The following is a 14,285-nucleotide window of genomic DNA, read 5'->3' on the forward strand; positions in this document are numbered from 1 at the left end:
ACTCTATCATCATATTTTCCCTGCAAAATGCGTTTGGAGGAGAAACTAAAAGTAGATGGACAAAGCACACATTGTCCACTGAAAGTACAAATTAAGACAGATGACAGAATTGTCCTCGATGACACCTTGTGATATAATGCTTTGCTCAGGACTAATTGTTTAATTGTCAAGCTATTGATAGATATATTATCCATCTAATCTAATATCATGACCAGCTGCCACTCTGTAATACTGGGAAATCAGTTTACACAATTGTTGTTATGCAGCAAACATTTCCTTCAAATATTATCCACAAGTAGTCAGTTACATGAAACAATAAATGCCCAATAGATGGCTATGCTGACAATTTATTAGACATGTGAACATTTAGATGATTCTTTTGTTTTTCATTTTATTTATTTTATTATTTTATGACTGCACTGGAATTTCATTTATGACTTTACTGTGCAGGCCGCTACTGCATGGGCGAATCACATATCCATCCATATTTATATTCATTCATGAAACACTCCATTATCCGAAACTATTTGGATCTTTGCAAACCGGTGGAATTAAGCCTTTCTGGGCATCAAATTCTAGGATACATCCATATTTTAGCTGTGTAAGCTGGAGTTTACTGTTCCATATTCAGCTCTTTTCATGCAGTGCAAAGCAATCAAAATATTTAATTTTGATTTTGTAGGTACATTCATGTAATAATATCTGGAACTGATAATTGACTTTGGAAACTGAGGAGAATTGTATACAGTAAACATTACAATTTGAGAGGACAAAAAGTAGAAACATAATATAAAAAGCATTCATATAGAAAGTTACACAAAATCTTAAATAATCTATTTATGTTTACTAATCTTAAATGTAGCTGCAGTTCATGACTAAGTCTTTATCTCTTTTGCAGGGCTACCCTCATAATCAGGCATTTACTGTCACTAGGTCTGCGGTCTAGTGCAGATTGTCAAGCAAATCCTGAATGACCAGCACAAGATCTTGAAATGTGGGCCGTTCATCTGGTTTCTGAAATGAGAAAGAAAGGCTTGTATCAGTCACCACCTCCTTTGATTTTTTTTAGATTTTCATCAACCAGGATATCTCTGCTGTTTCAAGATAGCCTCTTGAACCTCTGTACCTCATGCCAACATTTGGTCATTATAGAGTAGATTCTGTCATTGGCCATCTGAGGGCGATACAGTCTATAGCCAGCAGTAACTTCATGCACTATCTCGGTATTATTCAGACGTTCATATGGCATTCTACCTAGTGTGTAGACTTCCCACATTAAAATACCTGTGGAAAGACAATTGCATTATTTTCCTTAATAATCCTATTCATTCAGCATATATATTTTGAAAGTGTGACACATACTAACCAAATGCCCAGATGTCTGACTTGCTGCTGAATTTGTGGTAAAGGAGTACTTCAGGAGGTGACCAGCGTACAGGGAACTGTGAGCCAGCAGAGCTAGTATATTCATCATTAAGGACATACCTATAGTAAGAGAAAGTACATTCCTATCAGTTGAAGCCTAAAGAGTGGTGTTTTATGAAAAGTACTTTGGAGGATAGTGAAGGTAAAAGGTGAATTTTTTTTTACCGTGACAGTCCAAAATCAGTCACTTTAACTGTCCCATTTGAAGCCACTAAACAATTTCTGGCAGCCTAAAATGACAAATCATAATAGTTTCCATACCACAGTTCAATTTTAATTTTTTTTTTTTTTAATGTTGCTGTGATTTTTGTGATAAAACGCACAAGGTCTCTGTGAATGTACTGTTGGGATTCTAGGTAGGCCATTCCTTCGCTCACATCTTTACACATCTCAAGGAGCTGAACAGCAGAGGGGTGTCGCAGGGACTCCCGTAGGTAGGTCAGTAGGCATCCATTGGGAAGAAACTCCGTTACTATGTAAATAGGTCTTTGTTTTGTGCAAACACCATACAGCTGAACTAGATTTTCATGATGAAGTTTCCTAATTTTATAAAGAACAGAGGTATTAATTGTGTGTTGGGGTGTGTGTGTATTAATTTTATATTATATTTTATATATATATATATATATATATATATATATATATATATATATATATATATATATATATATTACACTCACCAAGGACTTTATTAGGAACCAGAGAACCTACTCATTCATGCAATTATCTAATTAACCAATCATGTGGGAGGACAAAGATCATGGAGATATGGGCCAGCAGCTTCAGGTAATGTTCAAATCAACCACCAGAATGGGGAAAAATATGATCTCAGTGATTTTGACAGTGGCATGATTGTTGGTGCCAGACGGGTTTGAGTATTTCTGTAACTGCTGATATCCTGAGATTTTCATGCACAACAATCTCTAGAGTTTACTCAGAATGGTGCAATAAGGAAAAACATCCAGTGAGTGGCAGTTCTGCAGTTGGAAATGCCTTGTTCATGAGAGGTCAATGAAGAATGGCCAGACTGGTTTGAGCTGACAGAAAGGCTACAGTAACTCAGATAACTACTCTGTACAATCGTGGTGCGTAGAGAAGCATCTCAGAATGCACAAAATGTCAAACCTTGAGGCAGGGGAGCTACAACAGCAGAAGACCATGTCTGGTTCCACTTCTGTCAGTCAAGAACCTGCAGTGGGCACAGGCTCACTAAAATTGGACAGTTAAAGACTGGAAAAAAGTAGCCTGGTCTGATGAATCTCAATTTCTGCTGAGGCACACAGATGGTAAGGTCAGAATTTGGCACCAACAACGTGAATCCATGGACCGAACCTGCCTTGTATCAACAGTCCAGCCTGGTGGAGGTGTTTTAATGGTGTGAGGAATGTTTTCTTGGCACACTTTGGGCCCTTTACTGCCAATCAATCATCGTTTGGATGCCATAGCCTATTTGAGTATTGTTGATGACCATGTGCATCCCTTCATGGCCACAATTTACCCATCTTCTAATGGCAACTTCCAGCATGATAGTGCACAATGTCACAAAACAAAACTCATCTCAAACTGGTTTATCAACATGACAAGGAGTTCAGTTTTCTTCAGTGGCCTTCCCAGTCCCCATATCTGAATCCAGTAGAACTCCTCCGGGATGTGGTAACACAGGAGATTTCCAGCATGTACGTGCACCTGAAAAATCTGCAGGACTTACGTAATGCAATCATGTCAATATGAACCAGAATCTCAAAGGAATGAATCCAACATCTTGTGGAATCTATGCTACAAAGAATTGAGGCTGTTTTGAGAAAAAAGGGAGGCCCTACCCAGTATTAGTATAGTGTTCCTAATAAAGTGTTCAGTGAGTGTATATTCTCTTATTAAAAATATGTGACAATTTCAACTGACTCACATCATGACTTTAGCCTCTTCAATGAAATCATCCTCTGACATAGAACCCTCTTTGATCATTTTGATGGCTACGTCATGCCGACCCTGCCACTTTCCATACTTAACAACCCCAAATTGTCCATTGCCTAATTCTTTAATAAAAGTGAGTTGGCGGGGATCAATCTCCCAGACTCCTAAAGTAGATAAAGGAAACAATTTCTTAGCCTCTTAGAATTTAAACATTTAATAAAAGATCTAAAAATGCAGGTATATTAAACCCACAAAAAGAATTGAATTTTATGATTTATAAGCTGATTTGTGAAAGCTGAGCAAAGCCTATTCCAGTTAAAATACAAACTCACCATAACCCAGACCTGCAGTGGATGGAGCGTTCTGAGCTCGATTTGACACAATGTATTTTAGTCTGCTCACCAGTCCTGAAGCCACAGCAGGAATCAAACAACTGTTCATAAATTAGTCATTTAGAAAAGTGCTTTTGTATGTGAGTAGCATGATCAGGGGTTTTACCTGCAGCATTGTGCTGGTGGTAATTGATGAGGTCTGGAATATTACCGAAATAATGCTTCTCTGCCAGGTAAAACTGTCCTTGTTGAGTGGTTAATATGTTGTAGTGTCGGCAGCTGCCAACCATTTCTCTGAAGAGAGACCAGAAATACTACTGCACTCAGGCTACTCTAGATAAATTGGATTAGTTGTCCAACCCTGTGCATTATGTAACTGAAATTGGCAAATTGATTAATATATGAAAAGAACAACATATGCAATGAGAATATTTTGAGTGGAAACATATGGGGACACTGTATAGATTTATTTAACACAGTGACCCTTATTAAACTTGTGAACGGTCAAATTCCTTCATGAATTCTAATGACAATTTCCTAATTCATTAATATTTGGTGTATCTGGTGTAACTATAAAACTTGTCTGGTTAGATTGTGTGTAAAATTGTGCATACTATTCTAATATAAGCAATAACAATAAAAATAGCAAATAACTTTGATAATCAAAATTGCATGAATCTTATACTAAAACATGCTTTAGGAAATGGGATTTAGTGTTAAAATGAAATTTGTAAATGTGAGACAGAATGCTCAACCATACAGTCAGGTCCATAAGTATTTGGACAGTGACACAATTTTCGTAATTCTGTCTCTGTACACCAGCACAATGTATTTGAAATGAAGCAATCAAGATGTGATTGAAGTGTAGACTTTCAGCTTTATTTCAAGGGCTTTAATAAAATATTGCATTAATCGTTTAGGAATTACAGCCATTTCTTATATTTTCACAGGCTCAAAAGTAATGGGACAATTGAATAATAAGCAGTTTAATGGCCAGTGAAACAATAACAAATTAAGGAGATAAAAGGTCTGGAGTTGGTTCCAACTGTTTGCATTTGGTAGCTTTGTGGTCCAAAGAGGTGTCGATGCAAGAAAAGAGGCCATTGTTAGGCTGAAAAAACAAAACAGACCTATCAGAGAGACAGCAGAAACTTTAGGAGTGGCAAATCAACAATTTGGTACATTCTTTAAAGAATGCACTTGTGAGCTCAGCAACAGCAAAAGGCCTGAAAGACCACAGAAGACAACTAAAGAGGATGGTCACAGAATTCTTGTGAAGAAAAAAACCCCTTCACAACGTCTAGCCAAGTCAAGAACACTCTTGCGGAGGTAGGCTTATTATTGTTAAGGTCTACAATCAAGAGACACCTTCTCAAATTTAAATACAGATGTAAACCACTGGCAACACTAAAAACAGAAAGGCCAGATTAGACTTTACTAAAAAAAAAGAAAACTCTAAAAAACAACTTGTACCAGAATGATGGGAAGAGAAGAGTATGGAGAAGGAAAGGAAGGGCTCATGAAGCATAGTAAAGCATGCTACATCATGTGTCCAAAGCATTCTACATCATGTGTCAAACATGTGGAGGAAGTGTTATGGTATGGGCATGTATGGCTGCCAATGGAACTGGGTCACTGGTGTTTATTGATGATGTGACTGTTGTTAGAAGTAGCAGGATGAATTCTGAAGTGTATCGAGCTATACTTTCTGCTCAGATTCATTCAAATGCTGCAAAACAGATAGGACAGCGCTTCACACTACAGATGGATAATGACCCAAAACGTTCCCTGAAAGCAACCCAAGAGCTTGGAAATGGAATGTTCTTAAATAGCCAAGTCAGTCACCTGACCTCAACCCAGGTGAGCATGCTTTTCACTTACTGAAGACAAAACTGAATGCACAAAGTCCCAAAAACAAGCAGCAACTGAAGGCGGCGGCAATAAAGGCCTGCTATGCCTTTAAAACTCAGCATTTAGTGATGTCCATGGGTTGCAGACTTCGGGCAGACATTGACTACAAAGGATTTGCATCCAAGTATTAAAAATAATCCTAATATTTATGATTTGTCCAATTACATTTGAGCCTGTGAAAATGGAAGGAAGATGTAAAAAATGTCTGTAACTCCTAAATGGTTAATGCAATATTTTTGTTAAACCCCTTGAATTTACATTTACATTTATGGCATTTGGCAGACGCCCTTATCCAGAGCGACTTACAATAGTGCTTTGAAGTCTATCAAAAATACATTCTGATATTGGCTCGCTAGGTCACAAACTAGGAATACCATCAGTCCAAAACTCTGATGGGGAGGTGATTGTTTTTTTTTGTTTTTTTTTTTGTGAAAGTGCTAATTTAAGTCTTTAGACGTCGTTTGAAGGGACAGAGCCACTTCAGCACTGATGCTGTGGAAAGCGCCAGAGCACATGGCTATGAGGTGGAGTGCCAGAATAAAGCATGGCTGGCGGCCAGTAATGCAGGCGGCAGCTCCTCACCCTCACCAAGAAGACAGGAGAGTATAAAAGGTGAGAGGTGAGCAGGTTGTGCTCGTATGGTAGTGCCGACTTGTCTCTTTGTCTTCTCAGAGTCCTCTACTATGCCATGTCGTGAGAGTGCGACCCCCACGAGCCCTGTTGAAAAAGCTCTGGTTATAGGAGACTTACAGTATGGGAAATTAGCTAGGCCTTTAAGGGGACCAGCAGCACTAGTTAGGTGTTTTCCCAATATCTGGGTGTTGGACATAGCAGGTAATCTTAGGGTCTTAGGCAAGTATAGGTTTTCACTTTTTTTCTTAAGTTATTAAGAGTAACACTTTAGGGGTATGTAAATTAGTGAGGGCAATGTCTGATGCAGTAATCTGCTCTGGCTCCATCCCAATTCAGCGTGGCAATGTATCTTATACCAAGTTATGATCAATGAACTGCTGCATGTCCAGGTGGTGCTCTGAAAACAATATAGGCTTTATTGATAATTAGAGGGCTTTTGAGGGCAAGGCTGGCATTTTATGGCAGGATAGTATCCATCCCATTCTGGAAGGTGCTGCTCTCACTACTTGCAGCATAACTCATAGTCTATGAACAGGCCTAATTAATCAGTGGCAATCCAGAACCAGGACCTGCAGACAAATATTCAATATTCAAAGGACATGCTTCTTAATATCAGGACAACACAACACAACTGGATGATCAATGCCCGGTGTTTTTAACTCAATCTGCGGATTTATTAGTGCTGTTCCTGAAGTGTGCTCCTGCAGCTCTCCAAGCTGTGCAAAAAAGATGGTGAGGCAAGCAAGCTGGAGCACTTGTCAGATTGCAATCTCCACTCCCGTTAATGTTCCTGTCTAACGTCTCAATTTGTAACAAGATTGACAAACTCAAAATCATTGCAAACACAAAAAAGGACTTTTCACTGACTTCAGTGTACTGCTTCACCGAGATATGACTATGGAATTCCCAATGCTATAGTGAAATTACCAGGATTTCAACAATACAGAGCAGATTCTTTGCAATAACAAAAAAAGCGGAGGTGTGTGTTTCTATATTAATCAAGGCTGGTGCAAAGACATGTCATATCAAAAATATGCTCTGTCAATATGGAGGTAATGTTTCTAAAAATGCAAACTCTTTTACTCACCCCATTAATTTAGATCTGTTATACTAGTTGAGATTTATATTCCTCCACTGGCCAATGCTTACCAGACACCACAAGAATTAGCAGACAGGGTCACAGAGATTCAAAAAACACACTTGGAATCTGTACTAATTCTAATGGGCGATTTCAACCAGACAACTTTAAATCTGGATCTTCCCTCATTCCACCAGCACATTAAATGTGCCACCAGAGAGGGAAAAACTTTGGACCACTGCTACAGTCCCATCAAGGATGCTTACCATGCCTCTGCCCGTGCCCCTCTTGGACTGTCTGATCATGCTATGATCCACCTCATTCCTGCTTATAGACAGAAACTGAAAGCAGTGTAGTCTGGAAAACCCTAACCCTAACCCTATCCATAAACACATGGACTACTGATGCAAACTGAAAACTGCAACAATGCCTCAGTGCCACAGACTAGGACATGTTTAAATCAAGTATCTTAAATATGGATGAGCATACAGACACAATCACATCTTACATCAGCTTCAGTCAGGAAAACTGTATCCCCACTAAAACCATGATCTGCTTCTCCAACAACAAATCTTGGTTCAGTGCAGAGCTCAGACAGCTGCACAAGAAATAAGAAGAGGCTTTCAGGACAGGAGACAAGGAGGATTTCAAGAAGGCAAAACGCAAGTTTGAGAAAGCTATCAAAGTAGCCAAACAGCAATACTCTGATAAGCTGAATCAACAACTTTCTGCTGATTCCTCCTCAGACTGGAAAAGGTCTTCAGACCTTTGTGAGTTTGTGAGAATCAGTCAGAACATTTCTTGCCTCTTTTTCACTGAAACTGTTCGCGTTCTGGTTCCGGACCTGGTTCTCAGCCAGTGCTCGGCTGAGCGAATTGGAGCCTTTTGGGAACAAGCCATGAGTTTCCACAGACTTGAGAAAAAAATTGTGACATAATGGGTTTCATTGCTACATGTTTACGTGACTACGTAATCAGTTTCTGAATTCAATGCGCTGGTTAACTGACTGGCTGATGGGTGTCCGAGTACAGAGCCCAAAACATTGTAGTGCACAGTTTTATTGCTTTGTCCACTGCCACTTTTGCTGTGCTTCTCTTTCTGATCCCTGTACTCCTTCTTAAGTTTCTTTAGTTTGTTTACGATTTGTTTGATTGAAGCCAGCATTAAGCATTTCTTGCCATATCTCCTCATACACCTTTTTTCCCTTTGCGATCTCTCTAGTTTGTCTTGGATCCCCGTTGAAGACCATATCGACAGTAGAATGCACATTTCCACCATAGACCACTGCTGAACTACTTTTTCAGACATTATGTATCTTTTTTTCTATTGCAGTAGTTAGCGCGGTAGCTAGCAACCAAAACTTTTCCCGGTGATGCTAAATTTCCCCACCCCTGCACCGCAACCACCCCATAACTGGTTCTGGTGTTCTGGTCCAGCACGTTTTAAGGCCCGGGGTGGAACCGATATTTCTGGCCTGGATCCACCTTCTTTGTGGTGGAAATGTGTGGAATGGTTCGAGAACTGGCACAGACCAGGGACCCGCAGTGACACTTGTCCATGTCAGGAAAAACGGGGCCTTTGTTCACTTTGGAAAAGTGTCACTTCATTCAAGTTTCTGGGAACTATGATCACACATAAGAGATGCATATATCATCCATCAACAAGAAAGCTCAGCAAAGGATGTATTTCTTACTTTACATCTACCCCAGGCCACACTGGTGCAATTCTATACTGCCACTATAGAAAGCATCCTAACGTCTGTCACTATTTGGTTTGGTGCAGCCTCCTCCAGAGAAAAGAGGAAGCTGCAATGCACTATTAAGGCTGCTGAGAAAATCATTGGCTGCAGTCTGACACCACTTGAAGACCTGTACATTGCCAGGACAAACAAGCGAGCAGGAAAAATCATCGGTGACACTTCCCACCCTGCTAATTACCTATCACAAAAACTACCATCAAGAAAGTGATTCCATCACAGTTATTTATAATGATATTCTAACTGTCACACAAAAACCTGGACATGAATGCATGGAACATGAACTGAACACATTTGAAGTTATTTATAATAACATAACATGTAGCAACAAAAATTAATTCTGCCTAGTCCTTTCCACAAATTATTATTATCCACTAATTTTTTTTACTTAATAAGGAGCATACAGTATGAGAGTTAAATTTTTTCCCTCTTAACACCTAGACATTGCAACCTCCAATTCTTCCCCATTGGCCAATGTTGGAGATTTGCCTTTCAACACACTCAGTTTCTGCAGGAACTTCACTATCTAGTTCACTACCCTATAGTGTTTTTTTGTTTTCTTATTAGGGGCCCAAGCATGAAGTGCTGGAATTCTATTGTTTTTGTTTGGATTTTTATTATTTTTCTTCTTCTTTTTGCTACATTGCATCATATGCAAAACCTACTTTTGACATCTCCTAAGATTTTTGGTCTTCACAAACGTGGCGTCAAACTACGCAGTGGAGTCTGCATTTTTTTCCCGTTTTAAAATTATGGCCGATACTTGGCAATCATGTTATGTGAGGTGGAGCCTAATTTACCCAAATAGCTGTAACTCATAACTGCATGTGTGGATTCTCACTATATACTATAGATCCTGAGGTCATGAGCAAAGTTTGGGTCGTGGTCTAACACAGGTAGAGGCGCTAAGCTTAAATAACTGTAAGTCTGACCATGATAAAATTTGGTATGATGCATCTTTGGATTAATATGTGAGGCAATTTTAAAAGATCAATTATTCAAAGAACATGTCCACTATCAGCCCATCTCAGCAGGCATTTGACAGGGTTTCCACCACGCGATCAAGGCAAAACTTGAATGGTAAATTCTGGGTAGGGACTCGCTACAATCTCCTGCAATTTCAATCAAATTGGCCACTGGGTGGCACTATTCATGTTTTTGCCCACAAAAACAAAACTTTCTCTTGAAAAATAAGGTGTACACTTAAATGTCTTACTGATCTTGATTCTTTTGCTAAAACCATACAAAATTGATTCTTGGATCATATAGCCACTCTCACTCAAATTTATTATAATTTGCATGATATACAAAACCTACTTTTACTAAATACTCCTAAGAATTTTGGTGTATCATCAAGAAGTTGGTGTCAAACTACTCAGGGGAGGCTGTTTTCCAAAAGATAGCCCCCACATGCCAATTAAATTTTGCCTGGCGGAGCCTAATTTACTGAAATGGCTGTACTTCATGATAACCTAAATGTCCTTGCAGAAACCATGAAAGTTATTTTCAGGAAAAGATTGGGAGGTAGCCTGTAAAGTTTGGGGCATGGTCATCACTAGGAGGTGGGGTTAATTCTAATAATTGTTTCTCAAGATCAGTAAGTCATTTTGCAATTAAAAAAAAGCATATCCTTGGTAAATTAGAATGGACAATGAAATTTCTTTCAAGGCCTGATTTGCAGTCTGATGCCCTGCCGAATCACAATTAAGATCATTTGCATAATATGCAACACAAACTTTTGACAAATAGTCACAGAAATCTGAATCCTCCTTCACAAATTTGGTGCCATAATATTCAAGGAAGGCTAAAGCTCAATATTTTCAAGATATATTGAAATTACTACGCACTATGGCTACCACTACTCTTGAACCAATGACACTACTCTAAAGGGCCTCATCAACAACAGTGATGAGTCAGCATACTGGGAGGAGGTGAGGAGACAACAATCTATCTCTTAATATTGATAAGACTAAAGAGATAATTGTTGACTTCAGGAGGACCCAAGTGGACCATTCATCACTGCAAATCAACTGTGGAGAGTCAGAGGCTGCAAGTTTCTTGGTGTGCACATGATGGAGGACCTCTCCTGGTCTCTCAACACCACCTGCCCAGCCAAGAAGGGCCAGCAAAATTGATTATAAAATACTACTATTGACCTATAAAGCACTAAATGGTCTCGCACCACAGTTCCTGAGCAAACTTTTGGTCTTTTATGATCCACCATGCCTACTTAGATCAAAAGGTGCAGGATATTTGTTGGTACCTCGAATAGTGAGGGCTACAGCTGGGGGTAGAGCTTTCTCTTACAAAGCCCCACAGTTATGGAACAGCCTTCTACTTAGTGTCCGTGGCTCAGACACAGTCTCAGTGTTTAAGTCTAGGCTGAAAACATATTTGTTTAGTCAAGCCTTTTGTGAATATGGTGCCCTCATGTCTGTGTTAGCTTCTGGCTCTCCCTTTTAGTTATGCTTTCATAGCTAGTTTTGCCGGAGTCCCTGCTTGCACTCTGCACGTAAAGTACATTGTCCTTAACCATTAGAGGACAAAAGCTTACCTAACAATCTCTCCCTCTCGCTCCCTCTCTCTCCATCTCTCTCTGTCTCTCTCACTCTCTGTCGAGCTACACATGCTACTTCTGAGATGCCAGTGATCCTGCTCCCCGGACCTGCCTGACCCATCCTGATGCCCTACTTCTGGTTGGCGTTCTCATCAGTTGAGTTCGCTCGCTACTGCTGGGGGTGGCCCCATATGGACGGCATGAAGAACCATTTGGATTGCTGGGGATGGTGCAACCTGGGGTCTGTGGAGATGGCTTGGGGATCACATATGGGGCGCCGTACTGTAATGGCTTGCAACTGTGATTGCCTTGGTGGCTTTGGGGCTGCAGTTGCCATGAGCACCTTCATACTCAGGACTCCATTAGTGGACAGTGGATAGATTTTAACCAACCGGACTTCTTGCGAAAACTGTGATGAATGGCAATAATAGAAGGGATTTATTTATAACTGCACTATCCGTTGCACCCAGATGAGGATGGGTTCCCTTTTGAGCCTGGTTCCTCTCAAGGTTTCTTTCTCATATTGTCTCAGGGAGTTTTTCCTTGCCATCGTCACCTCTGGCTTGCTCCTTAGGGATAAATTCACGTATTTACAATATATTTTTTTAATCCATTTATTTCTGTAAAGCTGCTTTGTGACAATGTCCATTGTTAAAAGCGCTATACAAATAAAATTGAATTGAATTGAACTGAATCAAGGTGTAGTCACTCATAGGGGCAGAGTTAAGTTGAAATCTTTTTTTTAATGAGGCTCAACAAAAAAATAATATGTACATTATCATATTACACCACACAGTGGCAACATATATCTACAAATATTTATAAACATGCATCAGAAGACTACAGAATACTACATAAATGACAAACTACATAAGCATAATATTTAACTGACTATTGTAAAAATTATTTTAATGACTTAAAAACAGCAGAAAAATAACAATAAAATCCATTTGCATGTCTTGTTTTACATAATGTTTAGTTGACTATGAATTTAATAATTATAAATAGGCTCTGTGACAAAGGCCAGAATGGCCCACATTGTCAGGGTTGCCATTTGAGGATCATATTTTAAAAGAGTTGCCTTTGATTCTATTTTCAATTCTTACAAATTTTTACCTGTAAAAAAATATTGCTAATGTGTCCTGCCAGTTTTGATATATTTGCATCAATGGGCACCCCAGTAACAAACAGTTTATATGTCAAAAGGCTTGTGTTACATTTTAACACATCATGCAGACCAAACCGTACAGACATGAAACTCGGTCAGTACATAGTACTGTACTCCCTCCCCCTACTCAGGCAAGAGAGATGAGCCTGATCAGCCTAATGGTGGTGCTATAGAGAAGCATGTTTTTTGCTAAAAAAACATTTTGCTAAATTGCATATATGCAAAACCTACTTCTGAGAACCTGTCCTTGGATTTTTATCCTATATTCACAATTTTGATGTCAAGCTACTTAGTAGAGTGTGACCCTGAGTAAAATACCTGAGTATAATTTACTCAAACAGCTCTACCTCATGACATTTTGCATGGTTTTGCACGACACCTGAGACACCTATACAGGACAAGATTCTGAGGTGATGTGTGGAGTGTGGTCAAACATAAGGGCAGGAGCTAAGGTCAGATAATTGTTTCTCATGAACCAGTTGATCTGAAACATTGTGTACTCGGTATATCTGAAAATCTATGCTAATCTACAAGTGGATCTTTGATGATGGGGGTTGTAGCCTACCAAATACTATATACTCGGATAATGGCATAATTATGGATCCTGGAGTGTGTGTGTGTGCATACATAACCAGGAAAAGCAAGAGATGTGAGTTTATAGACTTTTGTTCTAAGCAGAGATAATCGTCTGTGTTAAAGAGGCTGTAGTCCCTTTAAATAAGCTTGATTGGATTGACCAAGCAGAGTGCACCATTCACAAGCACCGAAAAAGCAAGAGATGCAGCTACTGTGAGAGGAATAACAGACTTGCACGTTACAAGAACCACTGAGCGCTAAGATTATGAAGTTCGGTAAGTTTATTTAGTAGCTGGTAACTTTACTTACCTTCAGTAAGGTGTATTGCGCATGCATATTAAGTATGACTGTTGACTTTAAGCTGAATGCATAATAGAATTAGTATGGTTGTTATGGTGGGGGATATACCTGACACTGGCACATGCGCACTGCATCAAACACACAGTCAGCACATGAAAACCTCATGTTTGAGAACAGTCTATATTCACCCACTGGGGATGCAGTGCTTATTATCAGCTGAACTATTAAGCATCCAAGGCTGAGCCCAGATTCATCTCCATCAAAAATTTTTTAAAAAAGTACTTCTAAATAGACTGTTTCCACACATTATTTTTTTGCATGGGAGAGCTAAGTACATAAAATATGAAGATTGGAGAAGGAAGGAACTGTTTGGAATTGATTTACCATATAATCGGGATAATCGTGAATAATCCAGCCACTTGAATGTCTCAAACCAGCATCATATCAGATACCTACTACCATTATTATTAGGGGTACAGGAAAATCCTCAAAACCCATAATACAGTCAAATCCATAAGTATTCAGACAGTGACATAATTTTCATAATTTTCAAAATTGCCTCTGTACACCACCACAATGGATTTGAAATGAAGCAATAAAGATGGTTTGAAGTGTAGACTTTCAGCTTTAATTCA

At 39.2% G+C, this 14,285-nt stretch overlaps 1 protein-coding gene across 8 annotated transcripts in view; it reads right to left on the reverse strand.

Moving 5' to 3' along the window:
• Window positions 1-371: 371 nt before the first annotated feature.
• Window positions 372-14,285, reverse strand: part of btk (Bruton agammaglobulinemia tyrosine kinase) — a 55,000-nt gene continuing 41,086 nt past the window's right edge. For 6 of the 8 annotated variants that reach the window (XM_026940667.3, XM_026940668.3, XM_026940669.3 and 3 more), the window contains 8 exons: window positions 3,838-3,965; window positions 3,672-3,746; window positions 3,332-3,503; window positions 1,749-1,965; window positions 1,591-1,655; window positions 1,367-1,485; window positions 1,127-1,284; window positions 372-1,014 (listed from right to left, as the gene is read on the reverse strand). In XM_026940667.3, coding sequence (XP_026796468.1) covers window positions 943-1,014; window positions 1,127-1,284; window positions 1,367-1,485; window positions 1,591-1,655; window positions 1,749-1,965; window positions 3,332-3,503; window positions 3,672-3,746; window positions 3,838-3,965 — 1,006 coding nt within the window. In that variant the 3' untranslated portion in view covers window positions 372-942. The remainder of the gene's footprint in view (window positions 1,015-1,126; window positions 1,285-1,366; window positions 1,486-1,590; window positions 1,656-1,748; window positions 1,966-3,331; window positions 3,504-3,671; window positions 3,747-3,837; window positions 3,966-14,285) is intronic. The other 2 variants (XM_026940674.3, XM_034305794.2) reach the window with 2 other exon arrangements.

The sequence above is a fragment of the Pangasianodon hypophthalmus genome, chromosome 7, assembly GCF_027358585.1.
Source record: "Pangasianodon hypophthalmus isolate fPanHyp1 chromosome 7, fPanHyp1.pri, whole genome shotgun sequence".
Lineage (NCBI taxonomy): Eukaryota > Metazoa > Chordata > Actinopteri > Siluriformes > Pangasiidae > Pangasianodon > Pangasianodon hypophthalmus.